This window comes from Anolis sagrei, chromosome 11 (assembly GCF_037176765.1).
Source record: "Anolis sagrei isolate rAnoSag1 chromosome 11, rAnoSag1.mat, whole genome shotgun sequence".
NCBI classification, from domain to species: domain Eukaryota; kingdom Metazoa; phylum Chordata; class Lepidosauria; order Squamata; family Dactyloidae; genus Anolis; species Anolis sagrei.
Genome location: NC_090031.1, coordinates 16239563 through 16260693, shown reverse-complemented (window position 1 = coordinate 16260693; position 21131 = coordinate 16239563). Strand labels below are relative to the sequence as shown.

Sequence of the window (21131 nt, the reverse complement as noted above, 5' to 3'; positions counted from 1 at the left end):
GCAACCAAGTGACGTGCATTGGCAACCATGGAGATGCAGACTCCCAAAGTGAAGGTAGAGCTACACTTGGGACTACAATTTCCAGAATCCCCTGGCCCAGGACTCCCAATTTCTACTGACCCTTCTGAGGCCACCTTTTTTTAGCCCCCCCCCCCCCCCACACACACACATCTTAGTACAAACAAGTACTTGGTGTAATATACATAAGGTAAAGGTAAAGGTAGTCCCCTGACATTACATCCAGTCATGTCTGACTCTGGAGTGTGGTGCTCATCTCCATTTCTAAGCCGAAGAGCGAGCGTTGTCCGTAGACACCTCCAAGGTCATGTGGCCGGCATGACTGCATAGAGCGCCGGGGCAGCCTCCCTTGGCTGGCTCACGCTGCCCATCGGGCCTGACGGATAGCATGAGCCAGCCATTACCTTCCCGCCGGAGCGGTACCTATTGATCTACTCACATTTGCATGTTTTCGAACTGCTAGGTTGGCAGAAGCTAGGGCTGACAGCAGAAGCTCACTCCACTCCCCAGAATCGAACCTGCGACCTTTCGATCAACAAGCTCAGCAGCTCAGTGCTTTAATCCACTGCACCACCGGGGGCTCCCATTATATATATATAATTATGTATAATATAATACTAATATAATATATACTATATACTATATATAATATAATACTAATTTCTGCTTCATTGATTATTCTAAAGCCTTTGACTGTGTGGATCATAATAAATTGTGGCAAGTTCTTGGTGGGATGGGCATCCGAAGCCACCTTGTCTCTCTCCTGAGGAATCTGTACAAGGACCAAGGAGCAACAGTAAGAACTGACCACGGAACAACAGACTGGTTCAAGATTGGGAAAGGCGTACGGCAAGGCTGCATCCTCTCACCCAACCTTTTTAACTTGTATGCAGAACACATCATGCGATGTGCGGGGCTTGATGAATGCAAAGCTGGGGTGAAAATTGCTGGAAGAAACATTAACAACCTCAGATATGCAGATGACACCACTCTGATGGCCGAAAGCGAGGAGGAGCTGAGGAGCCTTCTAATCAAGGTGAAAGAAGAAAGCGCAAAAGCCGGGTTGCAGCTAAACATCAAAAAAACCAAGATTATGGCAACAAGAATGATTGACAACTGGAAAATAGAGGGAGAAAACGTGGAGGCCGTGACAGACTTTGTATTTCTAGGTGCAAAGATGACTGCAGATGCAGACTGTGGCCAGGAAATCAGAAGACGCTTCCTTCTTGGGAGGAGAGCAATGTCCAGTCTCGATAAAATAGTGAAGAGTAGAGACATCAGACTGGCAACAAAGATCCGCCTAGTCAAAGCCATGGTATTCCCTGTAGTCACCTACGGATGTGAGAGCTGGACCTTAGGGAAGGCTGAGCGAAGGAAGAGAGATGCTTTTGAACTGTGGTGTTGGAGGAAAGTTCTGCGAGTGCCTTGGACTGCGAGAAGATCCAACCAGTCCATCCTCCAGGAAATAAAGCCCGGCTGTTCACTGGAGTGAAGGATACTAGAGACAAAGTTGAAGTACTTTGGCCACATCATGAGGAGACAGGAAAGCCTAGAGAATACAATGATGCTGGGGAAAGTGGAAGGCAAAAGGAAGAGGGGCCGACCAAGGGCAAGATGGATGGATGGCATCCTTGAAGTAACTGGACTGACCTTGAAGGAGCTGGGGGTGGTGACGGCCGACAGGGAGCTCTGGCGTGGGCTGGTCCATGAGGTCACGAAGAGTCGGAGACGACTGAACGAATGAACAACAACAACAATAATATAATACTATATGTATGCATCATATATTATATAATCTAACTCTATATATAATACTACATAATACTATATATATGCATCATATTGAAAGGGTCTTTGAGTGAAATTTGCAAATGCTAAGCAAAGGACTTTGAATGAAATTAACAGCAAAAGAGAAATATACCCTTTCTCTGTAGAAAAGGAGCAACACGGAAGAAAATGTTTTTGAGAGACAAGATGTGACATGTAGAAATCATATAAAGTTCAAGCCTACATAGGAAGTAGTTGTGTTGTGGTTAAGTTCAAAGGTTGTGGTTAAGCGTTATTTAATTATATACATTAATAATTATATTGATATATAATTCATCACAAATATAATATGGTTGACATGAAATTAATAGATAATTATATTGATTAAATATAAATAAATATAATATGGTTGACATTAATACTTATAATATATAAAATAATAATAAGAATATTCTGTTTTGTTTGTGATGGAGGCAGAGGATCCCAAAGTGAAGGTAGAGCAGGCCTGGGCCAACTTGGCCCCCCCCTCCAGGTGTTTTGGACTCCAACTCCCACAATTCCTAACAGCCTACCGGCTGTTAGGAATTGTGGGAGTTGGAGTCCAAAACACCTGGAGGGAGGGCCCAAGTTGGCCCAGGCCTGGGCAACCTTATGATAAAGCAGAGTCATCCTCAAGGTGTCTATTCACCTTCAAGTCTAGGATTACATTAGCAACTGGCTCGAGCTCTTATGTTTCTTGTTCCCCAAGGGCCCTGTGTATATACACTATGCAGATTTCCAGGAGGGAGTCCCATATAATGCAAGAGTTTCCCTTTCTAATAAGCAGGATGTTGAATGTATGTATCACATCTTATTGTCCTGCAGTGTTTACATGCAGGCTCGGCTACATATTATTAACCCAGGTGACCTTAACTGTTGCCAAGTTTCTCTTTGAGGTTGTCAGGATTAGAATCAGGTAGAAACTTACCTTGTATATATTTGCAGTGTTTTTACTCTTATTCAGATGCATCTAGAATTGCACCCGTGCTATTTTTAAATGGTTTTATTGGTTTATGAATTTGCAGTGTGCCGTATTTTTTTCTGCTGAGCAAATTGGGTCTTTGGACCATAATAAAATTTGATGATGATGATGGGAACTGAATTGGTGTAAGGATTTAAGTGTTGAGATCGGACACAAGGGTTGGAATCCCTGCCTGGTCTTGGGCAAGTCACACTTTCTCAGCCTTGGAGGAACGCCATGGCAAAGCCCTTCTGAATCCATCTTGCCGAGACAAAACAATGCAATCAATTTGCCTTAAGTTGGAAACACCTTGAAGGCAACACAACCGCAAGGGTGCATCCAGGTTGGACTGGGTTGTGGCGCAACTGGTTGGGAGTCAGCTGCATTAAAATCACTACTGACCAAAAGGTCATGAGTTCAAAGCCAGCCAGGGTTGGAGTACACCCGACCATTTGTCTAGCTTGCTGTCGACCTATGCAGCCCGAAAGACAGTTGCATCTGTCAAGTTGGACATTTAGGTACCACTTATGCCAGGAGGCTAATTTAACTAATTTACAATGCCATAAAACTCTCCAGCAGCGTGCAAAAGAATAAGGAAGTACTCCCATCGGTGCCACAAGTAGATGGTGAAGCAACAGCTCCCCCGGTGGTCGGAATTCAAAAAGCATACCCTCATGAAGCTGGAAAGTTAAATAGCCTCTGTGTCTCTGTCAATATATGTTGTGTATCGATGGCATTGAATGTTTGCCATGTATATGGGCATTGTGATGCACCCCTGCGGGATGAGAAGGGCAGAATATAAATACTGTAAATAAATAAATAAATCTGTATTACAGAGTTAATGCAGCTTAGCTCCAAACCAGGTCCCACTATTTACTCACTTGCAAAGGACTTGTGTTTCTATACCTCCAGGAGGGGAAGACAGCAGGTGCCGGCCTCGGGTTCTTCCCCACTGCCGTCACCGAAGAAGCACTGGAGGAGGCCCGGCAGAAGTCCCTGCGGCGCATTTTTGGGACGACTGAGACCTTGCGCTATGTGAAGAGCCCTGAGAAAGTGGGGACATACCAAGGCCTCCTGCAGAAGAAGACCGAAGAACAGTGAGCAATATCCCTCCCTCCTCTCTTTTTGGGATAGAGCGCCCTTTCTGTCCTCAAGTCTGCCTACATCACAAAGGCGGGGTGAAGTGGCCCTCTGTGATGTTACTGGGAAAGGAAGGAAGGAAGGAAGGAAGGAAGGAAGGAAGAAGAGAAAAAGAAGGGAACGAAAGGAAAGGTGGATGGAGGGGGAATAAAGGAAAAGGAAAGGGAGGGAAAGTCTGCCTACATCACAAAGGTGGGGTGAAGTGGCCCTCTGTGATGTTAGTAGGAAAGGTGGAATGTGTATTGAGGGGAAGGAAGGAAGGAAGGAAGGAAGGAAGGAAAAAGAGAAAAAGAAGGGAACGAAAGGAAAGGTGGAGGGAGGGGAAATAAAGGAAAGGAAGGGAAAGTCTGCATACATCATAAAGGTGGGGTGAAGTGGCCCTCTGTGATGTCACTGGGAAAGGTGGCATGTGTATTGAGGGGAAGGAAGGAAGGAAGGAAGGAAGGAAGGAAGGAAGGAAGGAAAAAGAGGGAAAAAAGGGAACGAAAGGGAGGTGGAGGAGAGAAAGGAAAAAGAAGGGAAGGAAGGAAGAGTAGACAAGAGGGGAAAAGATGTGAGGGGAGGGAAAGAGAAAGAAGGGGTGAATGCAGGGAGCAGCAGCCCCTCCAACAACCGGGTGATGCCACATATATACACTAACAACAACAGAAGCAACAACAACAACATCAACAATCTGATGGGGATGCGGGAGAAGGTCATATATTTAAAGATAGGACCATCCCTCAGTCTTCGCTTCTCCAAGCAATTCCAAAACTTGATTTGCTTTCGTGCCGGTCACTGTTTCCCTCTCATTCCTCAGCTGCCAGGAAGGGAACCAATACTTCTCTCAGGGAGAATGGGAACGAGCCATCACCTGCTTCACCAAGGCCCTGAATCTGGACCCTAAGAAGGTAGTGGATGGTATGGGGCAGCGGTTGGGTTTGCGGGAGCACAGCAAGCACAGGCATACTTGCGTTCACAAAGCATCTGATAACACAGCTCCACATTGCAAGGTGTTTTTGGCTGAGACACGTTGGTTCACTACAAAGCTCTTCTTTATAGCGAAAGGACCTCCTCCGATTCTTTCTGTGTTGTTTCAGGCATCAAATGTTCAGCTCAGTCCCCTTTTTCTATCTGTTTCCACCCGTGGTAGCACAGCAGGTTAAATCGCAAGTTGCAGAAAAACTTGACGATCTGAAGGTTGGCCGTTCAAAGCTGCAGGTCGGGGTGAGCTCCCACCGTTAGCCCTAGTTTCTGCCAACCTAGCAGCTTGGACACAAAAATATGAGTAGTACCACTTTGGTGGGGAGGTAAAGGCACTCACATAAACAAGCCGGCAATACAATCAGTTTCCAACAGACCTCACAACGTCTGAGGATGTCTGCCATAGATGCAGGCGAAACGTCAGGAGAGAATGCTTCTAGAACATGGCCATACAGCCCGAAAAACCTACAACAACCCAGTGATTCTGGCCATGAAAGCCTTTGACAATACATTGATTAGGAAGATGTTTACAGACAACAGGCTCCTTAGGAAATGGAACAAGAGCACCTCCCCATGGCTGGAATTGAGCACAGCCTCCAGATGCCAGAGATGACAAGGGGGAAGCCTTTGCCTCTGTCCATGTACTGTCTGTCTTTGTTGTTAATTATACAACGGCACTGAATGCTTGCCGTATATGTATTCTGTAATCCACTCTGAGTCCCCCCGGGGGGATAGAGCAGAATATAAATAAAGTATATTATTATTATTATTATTATTATTATTATTATTATTATTATTATTTGAAACACAACAAGATGAGTTCAGGACAAGATCACTCTGTTGGTTGTTGTATTGGATCACATGTCAATCTCTTCCCAAGTTGTTGTTGTTGTTGTTATTATTTGAAACAGAACAAGATGAGTCCACAGCAGACAAGATCACTCTGTTGGTTGTTGTATTGAGTCAAACATCGGTCACTTCCCAAGTTGTTGTTGTTGTTGTTGTTATTTGGCTCTCTTCCGCAGGGGGAGCTCTATGAACAGAAGGCCGAGGCTTTCCTCCAGCTCTGTGACTTCCAGTCTGCCATGATGCACCTCCGGAAGGCCTACTCCATGTCCTCGAGGAAGGAGAGCATCACTGCCCGCCTTGCCTTCGTTTCCCAATTGCAGGTCAACCAGAAGCAAGCAATGCCTTTCCTGGACTGCATTCCCCACTTCTTTTGGCCATCCGGGCTAAAGCAGATGGGAGTTGTAGTAGTCCAGAAGCAAGCTACAAACCACAAATTGACCCTTATCTTTTTGTACTAGTTCTTGGTTGTGATGCTTTTCCGGTGTTTCCATTTCAGGGACAGTGTCTCTATGAGCAGAGTTGCTACTTAGAAGCTTTGGTGTCCTTCACCCGCGCCTCGGAGCTGCAGCCTCAGAATAAGCTTTTCCGCATGAGGAGGTAAAAGAGCAAAAAACACACCTTCATGTTCTGACCTAATACACAACTAGTATTGTTTGCAATACACAACTAGTATTGTTTGCCTCTGACACAGTACAGTGGTCCCTCGCTACTTCGTGGTTCGCTTATCACAGACTCGCTTATCGCAGACACGGGGTCTAAGCGGTGGCAAGAAGCCCAGGTGGCAACGAGGAGGAGGAAGAGGAAGGTAAAGAGGGTGAGGAGGAAAGAAGAGCCACCCCCTCGCCCTCCTTACCTTCCTCTTCCTACCTCCTTATGATGCAGAGCATCTCCCCCCCCCCCCCCCAAGTATTTGTAGTTCACCAAGGGCCGGACAATGGATTCTACTGCTTCCTGACCCAGCACACATAACTGGGTTCCTGTTTCCTCTCTGTGAATTCTCTGGCCTGTGCACTGGACCCTGGCCCCTGATCAGGGAAATGCAGTTCCCCAAAGGACATTGCCCCACTCTCCACCATTTGTGGACTCTTTGCGGACCTTTCTGCCCTCACTGATTGACTTGATGCCCTATTATCACGAACTTCCTCTACGAACTCAAAGCCAAGCCGCTTGGGGAGAATAGCCCCCGCCTGTGTGTGTGTCCTTGCCAAGCAGATCATACCTCAAGAACTCTGAATTGCTTTTGTCAATTGTTGTTGCTTCTAATAAACTTTGCTGGGATGGGGATGGGATGGGGACCCCCTTTATGAAATCTATGAGCTTATGAAAGTTTATGAAGAATGTATATGATATGGAAACTATGAAATCTATGAAATGTACCCTGACCCTCTCCCCCACCTTTTCTCCCTCTGAACTTTACCCTACTAAAGTATGTGACCTGGGGATTACAGTAAGGAATCCAATTTCCTTGGAAGAAACTCCATTCATATTGACATTGCATGGACAAATACTGGCAGATCTATGGCTTTGTTTTCAGAGTCAGACGAACAAAAGCCAGAAATCTGTCAGCCAAAAGGCCCGGAAAAACAGACTGATTAAATCAATCATGGTGTTTTGTGTACGCTCCCCTGTGACAAAGGACTCCCTTCGCCACAGGGTTGAGATCCAGACACCACCCATAGCCACCTTTTTTTTTCCTATACACATCTTTTATCGGAACCCAGGAAATCCCTTGTCTCCCCTTCCGCCTCCCTGCCGTGCGAAGAACAAAAGGTGTTCAATCAGCTGGCGGACGCCTCCCAGGCATTCCGCCCCTCTGCGCTGTCAGACTAAAGCCCGCCTCCTGGCCGCTGATTGGACAATCTCCGGAGGCGCTCCGAGGGCTCTGATTGGCCCCCTGGAGGCGACAGCGGCCGGCGATTGGAGGGAAGGCGGGACCAGCGGCCAAGCCTCCTCCCAGCTGTTCTGGAGCCGGCCAATCAGGACAGAGGGAACTGACAGGAGGCGGGCGGGAGATTCAAACCGGGATTTCTTTGTTTTGCCTGTATAAATATACCTGAAATTCACTGTACTGCATGCTTATTGTGGATTCATCCCTTTAATGCATCCTTTTCAGCTGAATCGCTAAATAAACGCCTCGGTCGCAGATCTCCTCTTCAGCCTCTGGCGAGATTGATTTTCAACGTTTTTGCGTCTTTTTTGAATTGGCATCCGCTGGCCGCTCGCCAAGGTCAGGACCCCATTAGCGGTCCTTAGGGACTCCCCTCGCAGGGAGAACCCCCAAAAAGAGCTCGATATCACTTACCTTCCTCTTCCTCCTCCTCGTCGTCACCTGGGCCCCATGATTGAGGAGGCGTCGTGGGGCCTAAGTGGCGGCCAGAGGTCCAGGCGGAAACAAGGAGGAGGAAGAGGAAGGTAAATAGGGCAAGGAGGGAAGGTGAAGGGGCGTCCCTACTTCACAGAAATTCACTTATCACGGGTGGTCCTGGAACGTAACAACCGCGATAAGTGAATCATAGAATCATAGAATCAAAGAGTTGGAAGAGACCTCATGGGCCATCCAGTCCAACCCCCTGCCAAGAAGCAGGAATATTGCTTTCAAATCACCCCTGACAGATGGCCATCCAGCCTCTGTTTCAAAGCTTCCAAAGAAGGAGCCTCCACCACACTCCGGGGCAGAGAGTTCCACTGCTGAACGGCTCTCACAGTCAGGAAGTTCTTCCTAATGTTCAGATGGAATCTCCTCTCTTGTAGTTTGAAGCCATTGTTCCGCATCCTAGTCTCCAAGGAAGCAGAAAACAAGCTTGCTCCCTCTTCCCTGTGGCTTCCTCTCACATATTTATACATGGCTATCATATCTCCTCTCAGCCTTCTCTTCTTCAGGCTAAACATGCCCAGTTTCCTAAGCCGCTCCTCATAGGGCTTGTTCTCCAGACCCTTGATCATTTTAGTCGCCCTCCTCTGGACACATTCCAGCTTGTCAATATCTCTCTTGAATTGTGGTGCCCAGAATTGGACACAATATTCCAGATGTGGTCTAACCAAAGCAGAATAGAGGGGTAGCATTACTTCCTTAGATCTAGACACTATGCTCCTATTGATGCAGGCCAAAATCCCATTGGCTTTTTTTGCCGCCACATCACATTGTTGGCTCATGTTTAACTTGTTGTCCACGAGGACTCCAAGATCTTTTTCACACGTACTGCTCTCGAGCCAGGCATCCCCCATTCTGTATCTTTGCTTTTCATTTTTTCTGCCAAAGTGGAGTATCTTGCATTTGTCACTGTTGAACTTCATTTTGTTAGTTTTGGCCCATCTCTCTAATCTGTCAAGATCGTTTTGAATTCTGCTCCTGTCCTCTGGACTATTGGCTATCCCTCCCAATTTGGTGTCGTCTGCAAACTTGATGATCCTGCCTTCTAGCCCTTCATCTAAGTCGTTAATAAAGATGTTGAACAGGACCGGGCCCAGGACGGGACCCTGCGGCACTCCGCTCGTCACTTCTTTCCAAGATGAAGAGGAAGCATTAGTGAGCACTCTCTGTGTTCGTCCATTTAACCAATTACAGATCCACCTCACCGTAGTTTTGCCTAGCCCACATTGGACTAGTTTCCTTGCCAGAAGGTCATGGGGGACCTTGTCGAAGGCCTTACTGAAATCCAGGTACGCTACATCCATGGCATTCCCCGCATCTACCCAGTTTGTAGCTCTATCGAAGAAAGAGATCAGATTAGTCTGGCATGACTTGTTTTTGAGAAATCCATGTTGACTATTAGTGATGACTGCATGAAGGATAAGTAACAACCGCGATAAGTGAAGGACCACTGTACTGCAATTTTTTGTCGAAGGCAAAAAATTGAGCAAATTTTCTACGTTCGAATGGGGTTCCTGAGGGCAACATCAAAATGCCACCACTTCTTTGCCCGTCGATACTCCCTTGACCCCATGTTGATGTTTCTCGGCCACGTCTTCTACTTTCCTTCTGTGAAAGCTTCACAACATCCCCAACCCAGCCTTCTTATCCTCTTCCTTTCCGCAGCATTGCCTGCCTGGCGGCCATGAAACGGTTCAACGATTGCCTCCAGATGGTCAACGAAGAGGTCGCTCAGGAGAAGAACCCGGACCTCTTTGTCCTGAGGGCTCGGCTCTATGAGCATTTCGGGAAGGTAAAACGTATTGCCCGGATCCTCCTTTGAGGTTCAGAAGACGTAAACAGACCTCCTTCCAAATGGTGGTGGTGATGGAATGAGAAATGCATTGCGCTCACATTGTAGTAGGACAAACGGACCGGGACTTTGTTGACATTTGATTATATCGTACAGCTCGCCAGTTTCCCCCCTTTGCTATATAAAGGATCTAAAATGTAGTGTCAAAATGCAGGAAAATGTCCCTCGCTCAAATGCCCAACTTGTCCAAACTCTCTGTGCTCTGGTTTGTTTCTTTCTCTCTCTTCCTCGAAGGTGACCTTGTGTTTCCATAACCTGCAAGATGCCCTTGCATTAGATCCAGAGCATGCCGAAGCTCGGGTGATGTTGAGCAACTTGAAGAGGGAAGCCCAGAAATCCAGGGACCAAGCCGTGACCAAAGCAGTGAAGGGGAACCTGAAAGCCGCCCTGCTGAAGATCAACCGGGCCATTGATTACAACCCTGCGGAGGCTAATTACTTCCTCTTCAGGTACAAGGGATTCTGGAATTTGTAGTTTGGCGAGGCACTACTGCCCTTTGGCAGAGAATAGTAAGTACCACTCATCTTAGGCTTCCATAAGATGGATCTATCTATCTATCTATCTATCTATCTATCTATCTATCTATCTATCTACTAGCCATCCCCTGCCACGTGTTGCTGTGGCCCAGTCTGTTTATATGTGTTTTCTATGTGTATATCTGTATATACTGGTTATGCATATGCGTTATAATGAATTTTAATTTTTTTTGGCTTTTTAAGTCCTATCCTCTGTGTTTTTATGAGTAATGGTCACTTGTTGGCCTGATAGGTGTATTGTATCCAAATTTGGTGTCGATTCGTCCAGTGGTTTTTGAGTTATGTTAATCCCACAAACGAACATTACATTTTTATTTATATAGATATTTCGTGTCAGGAGTGACTTGAGAAACTAGTTTGAGAACTGGCCATCTGCAAGGATGTTGCCCAGGGGATGCCTGGTTTTTGATGTTTTGCCATCCTTTTGGGAGGATTCTCTCATGTCTCTGCATAGGGAGCTGGAGCTGACAGAGGGAGCTCATCTGCGCTCTCCCCGGATTCGAACCTGCAACCTGTTGGTTTTCAGTCCTGCCGGCACAAGGGTTTAACCCACTGACCCACTGGTTAAACCCTTGTGCCAGCAGGACTGAATGTTTATGAAAGTCAAAGTACGAGGGTGGAATGATAAGTAATGCCTCCACCTTCATTACTTGGGTTTGGGTGGGAATATTTTAATAAATCAAACGCAGAAATAATCCTTAGAATGTACTCTTTAATTACCACTATTCACTTTTCCACATAATCACCAGACAATTGGATACATTTCTGCCAACGATGAACAAGTTTTCTGAAGCCGTCACGGAAGAAGTCGACACTCTGTTTCCACAACCAGCGTCTCGCAATTCTCTCATCCTGGGTACCCATCGTGCACAGATCTTCCGATAGCCAAGCAAAGCAGAAATGTGACCCACATGTTCTTGTGAAATGCCGATTATGTTTGAAATTTCTCTCTGAGTGATACGACGATCGTCCTGAATCAATCTGTCAACCTTTTGCTTGTGATACTCGGTGGTTGCTGTCACAGGACATCCAACTCTTTGTTTGTCACGCAAGTCAGATGTTCCCACCTTGACATCTTTAAACTTACTTGCCCAACGACGCACAGTACTCACATCAACACAATCACCATAAACAGCTTGCATTCTCTGATGAATCTCCTTTGGAGTGACACCTTTTGCTGTCAAGAATTCAATGACTGCACGTGGCTTAAGCCACATTGACCATCTGCGCAAGGTTCCATACTTCGCACTTTATCAACACAACTGTTCAATGCTAAGGCTTCCAGCCAAAATGGAACTGTAGAGGAGAGTCTACTGAACAAGCCAGTACCTGCCACACACCAGTACTTCCATCTGTTGAGGAGTTATGAAGGTGGAGGCATTACTTTTCATTCAACCCTCGTATATACAGATATATATTTGATGTGGGTTTCGGGCTGTATGGCCATGTCCCAGCAGCATTCCCTCCTGATGTTTCACCCGTATCTGTGACTAATGGTATCTCCAAATCTAGCTTCCATGGCTTCTGTGTCCCAATCTCGAGCCATGAGGACTAGAATCTTGATTTTGAAGTAGAGTAGCAATTGAAAAAGATCTGAATACTGGAAGATCTGAGCAGGGCTGTTGAGGATAAGTCAAAGACAATGGCATATACCAACAGCAACAAAGCTTATGGGTAGAGTCAATGATTTTTCCCCCAGCTCACTGCTTGTTTCACTCCTTCTTTCCTTCCTTCCTTCCTTCTCCCTGTGATGCCTCTGGCAGAGGAAGCATCCTGAGGCGGCTGAAGGACTTCAACGCCGCCATTGATGACTACCTCAAAGCCGTGAGCCTCAGCAAGGAAGATGGCGAGGAGGTGCGCGCTGAAGCGCAGAAGCAGGTGCTCCTGACCTACAACGACTTTGCCGTACATTGCTACACCAAGACCTGCTACAGAGAGGCCATCCTCCTCCTCAACAAGGCCATCAAGGGGGAGAAGAACGAGAAGGGGCTCTACATGAACAGAGGAGGTATTATTATCACCATTACAGATGTATTTGTACATAATAGCACATTATTATTATTTAATGTGTTGTCGAAGACGTTCATGGCTGGAATCACTGGATTCTTTGGCCACATCATGAGAAGACAGGAAAGCTTGGAGAAGAGAATGATGCTGGGGGAAATGGAAGGAAAAGGGAAGAGGGGCCGACCAAGGGCAAGATGAATGGATGGCATCCTTGAAGTGACTGGCTTGACTCTGAAGGAGTTGGGGGTGGTGATGGCTGACAGGGAACTCTGGCGTGGGCTGGTCCAGGAGGCCACAAAGAATTGGAAGTGACTGAACGAGTAAACAACAACAATCACTGGATTGCTGTGAGAAGCACAATCGAAGCCCATCATGGGGTTTTCATGGCAAGACTTGTTCTTCTGAGCAAGGCTTGTTATAACGCACAGGCACCTCCTAAAATATGAACACGTGTTCACCAAAAATATTTTGTTGTTCATTCGTTCAGTCGTCTCCGACTCTTCGTGACCTCATGGACCAGCCCACGCCAGAGCTCCCTGTCGGCCATCACCACCCCCAGCTCCTTCAAGGTCAGTCCAGTCACTTCAAGGATGCCATCCATCCATCTTGCCCTTGTCGGCCCCTCTTCCTTTTGCCTTCCACTTTCCCCAGCATAATTGTCTTCTCTAGGCTTTCCTGTCTCCTCATGATGTGGCCAAAATACTTCAACTTTGTCTCTAGTGTCCCCTCCAATGAGCAGTTGGGCTTTATTTCCTGGAGGATGGACTGGTTGGATCTTCTCGCAGTCTAAGGCACTCTCAGCACTTTCCTCCAACACCACAGTTCAAAAGCATCTATCTTCCTTCGCTCAGCCTTCCCTAAGGTCCAGCTCTCACATCCATAGGTTACTACAGGGAATACCATGGCTTTGACTAGGCGGATCTTTGTTGCCAGTGTGATGTCTCTACTCTTTACTATTTTATCGAGATTGGACATTGCTCTCCTCCCAAGAAATAAGCGTCTTCTGATTTAATATAAAGCCGTCAAAAGGAAGAGAGAGTATGGTTGTTGAAACAGCTGTATATTTAAAATTCTCTTTATTTTAATTGTTGAAATATATCCCACTGATTATAACAATATCAGGGGAGATTAGAGCAGAGAAGGGGAGAGACACTTAGAATTTTAAAAGGTAGGAACTGGGAAACGCTAGAACCGAGAGACTTAAAATGCCTCTTCAAAAGAAATCCGCTGCCACCATTCCAGTATTAATCAGACTGAGGTATTATTGTGAGTTTGTTCTGTAACGCACTGTGCCACTATAGTTTCTGTGAAGCTGACTTGAGAAATACTTTGTCCACAAAGGTACACACACTGAGGCTGGTATAAGTTAATGAAAGAACAAGAATGTTTATTGAACAAGCTTGAAACAATTCAGGTACAAATGTTTAATGGATTCAGAAAATACTGGTATGAAAGGCTTGTGGTTGCTTTAGAGTAAAATCTTAAACTCTTCTGGGTTACAAGTCTTCAAAGTTCAACCACAGAAAATTACTTCAGGAAATTAATCTCTGAAAGTAAGTCGCAAAACTGCCCCTTAGGAATCTAGCCAAAAATACCCTGAACTAGACTTCCCTAGGAATTGAACAGTCCACTAACTAGGCACTGCTCCTCCTCAGTATTCTAGCTATCTACTAATAGCTACTCTGAATACCTCACAAAAGACTAACCTAATCTTCTTCTCCAAACCCAAACTCGCTCTGACTAACACCAACTCTTCAACTGCTCTCTAACAACTCCAACCAACAACTGACTCACTGGCCCTTCAAGCCTCTGTTTTAAAAGGACACTTTTCCCCTCTGGATCACTTAGGCTCCACCCCCATCTTTCTAGTGAATCCTAGCCTCCTCATTTCCCCTCTAAGACTTGAACACGCCTCCTCAAGGAAAATCTAACTAAAATGGCTTCCACCCAGTTCCCTTTTCTAAAATGGACGCCATGGCTTCGCCAGGCCCACTCCCTTAGGCTTCAGCCAGCCATCTAATGTAAGGGATTCATTACACTTGTTGCCATTGTTTTCTTCTGGGGCTGAGAGAAGGGGGTTTGTTCTCAGTCATGGAGGAGAGCTAGACCAAGGCTGAAACCATGGCTCCCATCTTCTCTCCCCACTCCAGACTGCTTCCTCCAACTGGGCGAGCTGAACTTTGCGATGGCGGACTACCAGCAAGCCCTGGAGCTCCGACCTCTCGACCCTTTGCTGCGGAAACGCATTGCTTGGCTGCACAACGAGATGGGGCTTCGGGAGTTCCAGGAGAGGTAGGATGCGGCCCATCGAGGCCTGAGGATCAGGCTTTGCAGGCCAGGCTTTGTATTGGAGAGCACATTCAAACCTGGCCCTCAAAAGATACCACAGATATGCATATGACATCCAGCTCTATTACTCCTTTCCATCCAATCATGTCTTCAATACTCGTACTCCTTTAGTTGTACCAGTTAAGGAGGCGTCCCTGCTGTCTCCAATTCATCAAGTTGCTGAGTTTTTTTCATGTTGTGGTTCAGACAGATGAAGATGAGGGGATTGGAGTTTCAGATCCTGGGAGAGTGGTGAATGGTTCTTTCGATGGGAGAAATGAGGGGACTTCAGAGCAAGGTTCTGTCTGTGAGACCGAGTTTGAAAGTGGAACTGTTTTGGAGTTCAGCAGACAGGGAGAGGGCCTTTCACCCACAAGGAGCTTACCAACCCCTGATAAAGACCTAGCAGACCAAGCTAGCTCGTCCGAGGGAACAGCTGGGTTAGACAGGGATATCAGGCTGGAACTTAAGGGGGAAAAAATCAGGCGCAGGAATCCAAAAGAATCCATGAAAAAGAAGCGCAGAGAAAGTTTCCCAAGCCAGAACCTTGAGGTCAAAGAAATGCCTTAATGTTTTGCTGCCCTTAAATTAGAGAGCGTCTCTTGAGAGTTCAGATCAGGCAACACTGTTTAAGAGTAAGCATATCAAGTCCTGTTTGCAGTTCAAGTTCCTGCAAGTTTTGATTCATGTTTTAAGAAGTTCTTATAGCCGTGTTTTTTCTGGATTCATGTTCATGTTTTGATTCTCGTTTCCTTGGATTATACTCATGTAATGATTCTTGATTTCCTGTACCATTTGGATTATTTCGATTATTGCCTTCGAAGTGTTTTACTCCTCATCTTGGTTGGGTTTTTAGATATACTGACTACCTTTTCGGATTACCTTCAATAAACTATTTTACTACTGCTTTGGGATTGCTGGTTGGTGCTAAGGGCAAGGTGAACTCTAGGTGGGGTGCAACAGGTCAACTGTTCTTTGTTTCGACTGCCATTGTGTTTCTCCATTTTGCAATAATCCTGTTTCTCTTTTCTTCAACTTCTTCTCTAGCTCAAACACTTATGTTTTGGGGACACTGCAGAATGTTAGCTTTCCGATTTGAACACTCATTTTATCACACTCTCAAGTAGGTAACACAATATTTCGTCCAATAAGTACTGCTCTCAGCCTGTTCTCCCTTCCAGGCGATACCTGCAGGCCGAATCATATTTCTCTCAAGCCATCGAGAACAACCCTCGCCAGCTCAAGTATTACCTGCACCGGGCCAAGAGCCGCATGTTTCTGCAGGAGGTGATGGGCGCTAAGGAAGATCTTGTGACAGCCCTCCTTCTGGATCCGGCCTGGGCAGAGGTATTTCCTAAACAAGCATCTTTTGTAACACTGTCAGCTACTCAGAATGGTGGGAAAGAAAATGGGCACAAAAGTGAATTGAGAACCACAAGATAGAAGGACATCTTTAGAAGATAATGCAGATCGATGGGTTTGTTTACTTCTGCCAAGTCCTTTGAGACGCTACAGGGTGACAAAGACAAGGACAAGCATACTTCAAGGTTCTGGGGAGTGAATTTCCTTTTGCACTTACACACCTCTTCTTTCGTTCCCCTGGGTCCCGTTTTTCTTTCTCAGACCCACAGTTTGGCCAAAAACTTCTTCCCTGGGGAGCATATCCAGACCTTCGCCAACAGCAAAATGGGGGTCCTCGCCAGAACACTCCTGGACCGGAGGATGGCAGCCTGCCCGGCACCCACTACCCCGGAAAAACCCAAAGGGTAAACTGAGGCACATGCGACTTCATGGAGTTATCCATTTAGTTAATGTTGTTGTTGGGTTGCTGTGTGTTTTTTGGGCTGTCTGGCCATGTTCCAGCAGCATTCTCCCCTGATGTTTCACCTGCATCTGTGGCTAATGCATCTTCATAGGTCTTTTGGAGATGAGGCAAGTGGAGTGTATATATCTACCTGTGGAATAATGTCCAGGGTGTGAGAAAGAATCCTTGGCCACCTTGATTAGCATTTGAGTCAACTAGCAGTTGCAAAGATACTCAGTGTTATTACCTGGAGGCATCCTTTGGGAGGTGTTCACTGGCACTTGATTGTTCACTGTCCGGAATTCCCCTCTTTCCAAGTGTTGTTTTTTATTTACGAGAGGAATTCCAGACAGCAAACAATCAAGTGCCTATGAACACTTCCCAAACAAAGAATGCCTCCAGGCAACAGAGGCCAAGCTACCTCTATGCAGATACCCTCACTGGTTGACTTTGCAGCTTCATGGCTACTCAAATGCTAATTCAAGCTTGCTAATTGTAACATTCACACGTGCTTCAAACAGACACCCTGGACATTATTGCACAGGCATATATACATTCCTGGTTCAATTCAGGATAATGATTAGCCATCACAAACAACTGCATGCAGTGCAGACATGCTTTAAAGGCCATGTTGCATTTGGCTGGAGTCTTGGCTTCCTTGGGGGTGAGTCAGAGTGCACATCAAGGCATTTCCATTGTGTGCCTTCGAGTTGTTTCCAACGTATGGTGAGCCTATCATGGGGTTTCTATGGTGAGATGCTTTCGGAGGGTCTTTGCTTTTGTCTGAGGCTGAGACAGTGTGACCTTAGAATAGGAAAGCTCACTGGCCCAGAGTCTAGAGGCAAATTCCAAGGTTATTTGGTGGCCCTTGACCCCTCCAACTAGGCCAACCCCCCCCCCCCCAAAAACCTGCAATTCTAGTGCTTCGATTTTAACTGCCAGGTTTCCTGCCAGGCGGGCATTTGTGATTTCAACCCAGAAAGCTGTAGTGCTTTCCTGAGCTACAAATCCCAGTGTTCCATAGAACAGCAACATGGCAGATTAAATAAAATCAGAAATATAGTAGTAAATAAATCACAGTGCTAAAACTGTACAGTGTTCCCTCACTTATCGCGGGTGTTATGTTCCAGGATCACCCGCGAAAAGTGAAAATCCACCAAGTAGGGATGCTATATTTATTTTAATATTTATACAAAGTCGGACACGACTGGACTTAAAACCTTTTCCTTTACCTTATAAACAAAATCCTTCAGTCACTTTACTTGAGCAGCAACTTTTAGAAAGTGCTCCACTTCCATTTGGTATATATAAGAAGTGTTCACGCACGAATGCGCAATCTAGCCCTCGTGCTTCCTTACCCGCCTCTTCCGCGAGTCCACCCAATAAACGTTTCTGGAGCCACTTCCGGGCCATGATAATGCAGTAGGCCGAACTTTGTGACAATCAGTCCTTCCCCACTGCGCCTCAGGCCTGGCCCGTACACCAGCCTCCATTTCTGAGGCCTGTTGACTGCCAGGTGGAGCCGCTTGCCATCCGCCATCGCATGGCCTAGCAGGAGCAGTCGATGTTGAGTACCGCAAAAACCCGCTGTGACGATGTGTAACTTTTATTCTTATGCTTATGTGTGGTTTAAACAGTAGTTAATAAACAGTAAGTATGTAGGATTATATTTTGTTAGAGATAGTGGCTGGTTTGGCTTGAGCAGAGTTGCCATAGCAATGGGGGCGGAGCCAACTGTCACTTCACGGTGCAGCAGTTTGAAAGTGGCAGTCTGTGACTGGTAGAGTTACAGGGAAGACTGATTTCTCTAGTGGGAGAAACAGGGAACTAGTCTGTGACCAAAGAGTTACAGGAGAAGGTAGTTGATCCTGTGGTGTGTGGAAAACCATCAGGAATACTATAGTTAGAGAACTATAGGGAAGACTGGTTATTTAATATTAAGAATCAGGGTTTGGCTGGGAGCCAATTCTGTTAAATAAGCCTTTTAGCTTATTTGTTTTATTAGGACAGTTGTCCAGGAAAGATACATCTGCTTATAGAAACCTCTTAAAGTCTGTACCTAAAATTACTCACGAAACCTTACTAATGTAACCTATCAAGATTTGTGCCTCTTGTGAAGAAACAACTGAATATGTTATACTCCTGTTAAATAAATTTGTTACTGTTTTCCTCAAGCCTTGCCTGATACAGTTCCTCCTAAGTCAAACAGCCTGCATAAGTAGAAAAACCAAACCAGGGACTTTAAACACTATGCTATCAAATAAATAAATACTTCTGTAACTAATAGTCCCTTTATAAACCAGCTCCTAAGTTGATGCTGAGAATTACAGGGCTTCCTCACAAATTTGGTGGCAGTAATTTTACGCTCCTTCACACCCGCGAAACAGCAATTCCGCGAAAAGTGAACCACGAAGTAGCGAGGAATTACTGTATTGGTTGGAACCTCCAGAACTCTCATTCTGATGCTCAAGGACAGCCCTGTCCATAATGTAGTGGGAAATAATTCTTTAGATGCATTGCAAAGCCTCTTGTGTTGCTTCCTGCCCTTCCCCAGTTTGGATCCCAGAGGGAAAGAAACCCCCAAAGACATCTATATTGAAAACGAAGAGCCAGAGAAAGTAGCGGCGGAGAAGGAGAGGAGAGAGAAGCTGCGGGGTTTCGAGGAGAAGCGGCTGAAAGAGAGGATGTCTACTTGCCAGTTGAAGACCCGCAAAGTAAGTCTCCCTTTAGAAAAGACTTGGACAAACTTGGGCCTTCCGAGTGTTTTGGACTTCAACTCCCACAATTCCTAACAGCCTCAGGCCAATTCCTTTTCCCCCTCAGCCGCTTAAAGAAAGTACCCGAGTCTGTTAGGAATTGTGGGAGTCCAAAACACCTGGAAGGCCCAAGTTTACCCATTACTGAGCTAACTTTTATACTTTCTGACTTATTGGCCAATCGTATCAAATCCATCATGAACAAAACAGATTAGAAGCCCCGACAATTCATTGTAATGTTTGCAGTGTTGACGTCCTCATGCAATGCGTTACTAACTTATTTGTTGTTTTACTGCTAATGGCCTTGGTGCTGCAAAGCCTCCCTTCATCACTACGGTGCTGTGTGTTTGTTAGGTGAGCCTGGAGGTGAAGGAAGCGCTGGAGAAGAGGGCCTCCCTGGAGCCAAATGCTGTGCGGCTGGACCTAAACCCAAAGTTGCCGGAAACAGTCCGTTCGGATGAACCTTACCAATGGAAGACCTTCAACCAGGGCATCGGCCACTTCTAGGCCTCTCAAACCGCATTGTGTTTGGGTGGAAGACTCTGCGGTTTCCTTGCCATATCCTCTTCGTTGTGTGTGCCATTGGGCGAGGAGAGTTGTTGAATTCCTCAACCATCTCAAACCCAAATCAGTTCCTCAACCATCTCAAACCAAATATATTTTACTGTAAGAATGTGCATCAGTTGTCTTTTTGTGGTCTCAATCTTACATGCCAAGCTTAACCAAGGAAATTCTGGATCTCCATTTTGGAAAACAAAGGTAATTTGTGTTGCTAATAGGGGTTTACAATAGGCTTTTTCTAAATAACAGGGAGGATCAGAACCTTTTCTGTTACAGTTAATTGGGTGTGTTATCTGCTTCAGCATATGACAAGCTGGAATGTGTCCAGAGGAGGGCGACTAAAATGATCAAGGGTCTGGAGAACATGCCCTATGAGGAGCGGCTTAAGGAGCTGGGCATGTTTAGCCTGAAGAAGAGAAGGCTGAGAGGAGATATGATAGCCATGTATAAATATGTGAGAGGAAGCCATAGGGAGGAGGGAGCAAGCTTGTTTTCTGCTTCCCTGGAGACTAGGATGCAATGGAACAACAGCTTCAAACTACAAGAGAGGAGATTCCATCTGAACATGAGGAAGAACTTCCTGACTGTGAGAGCTGTTCAGCAGTGGAACTCTCTGCCCCGGAGTGTGGTGGAGGCTCCTTCTTTGGAAGCTTTTAAACAGAGGCTGGATGGCCATCTGTCAGGGGTGATTTGAATTCAATATTCCTGCTTCTTGGCAGGGGGTTGGACTGGATGGCCCATGAGGTCTCTTCCAACTCTATGATTCTATAATTCTATGATTTGCAAGCTTTGAGCTTTGAATTTGGCTTAGCTTGATGGTTCGTTTGAGCTGAAGAAACCTTTGGCTGTTGCTGGGAGCGGTTACGCAGCGTCCTGAAACTGAATCCGTTTGGAGTGCCAAGGAAACTTCTTGTTTATGGCAAGAAAGGAAACTTCTTGTTTATGGCAAGATTAGGACACTCTACTGATAACTAAGTAGAGAGACTGTATTATTTTGCTATGTGTTTGCATATTGTCATGTAAAGAAGAAGACTCACCGGAGATATTGCTTGTTGTATATTGGTGAGAACAATCCTTCTGTTTTGCTTTGTGTTTTTGACCTACAGCAAATAGAACTATATTTTTGTTTCTACTTAAAGCAACAGACGCGTGTATTTTTTGAGTTTTTATCACACTGAG

At 45.8% G+C, this 21131-nt stretch overlaps 1 protein-coding gene and 1 long non-coding RNA gene across 2 annotated transcripts in view; one reads left to right on the top strand and one right to left on the bottom strand.

The window, feature by feature from the left end:
* LOC137097664 (uncharacterized) overlaps window positions 1–21131 on the bottom strand; it is a 214331-nt gene that overhangs the window by 13864 nt on the left and 179336 nt on the right. The window lies entirely within an intron of this gene.
* TTC16 (tetratricopeptide repeat domain 16) lies at window positions 28–19903 on the top strand. Its single transcript, XM_067472222.1, is given in 14 exon segments — window positions 28–54; window positions 3698–3882; window positions 4725–4815; window positions 5914–6057; window positions 6234–6334; window positions 9774–9900; window positions 10195–10409; window positions 12260–12504; window positions 14654–14795; window positions 16013–16178; window positions 16455–16597; window positions 19190–19391; window positions 19393–19440; window positions 19727–19903. Coding segments are annotated over 14 exon segments (1962 nt in total). The 3' UTR covers window positions 19853–19903.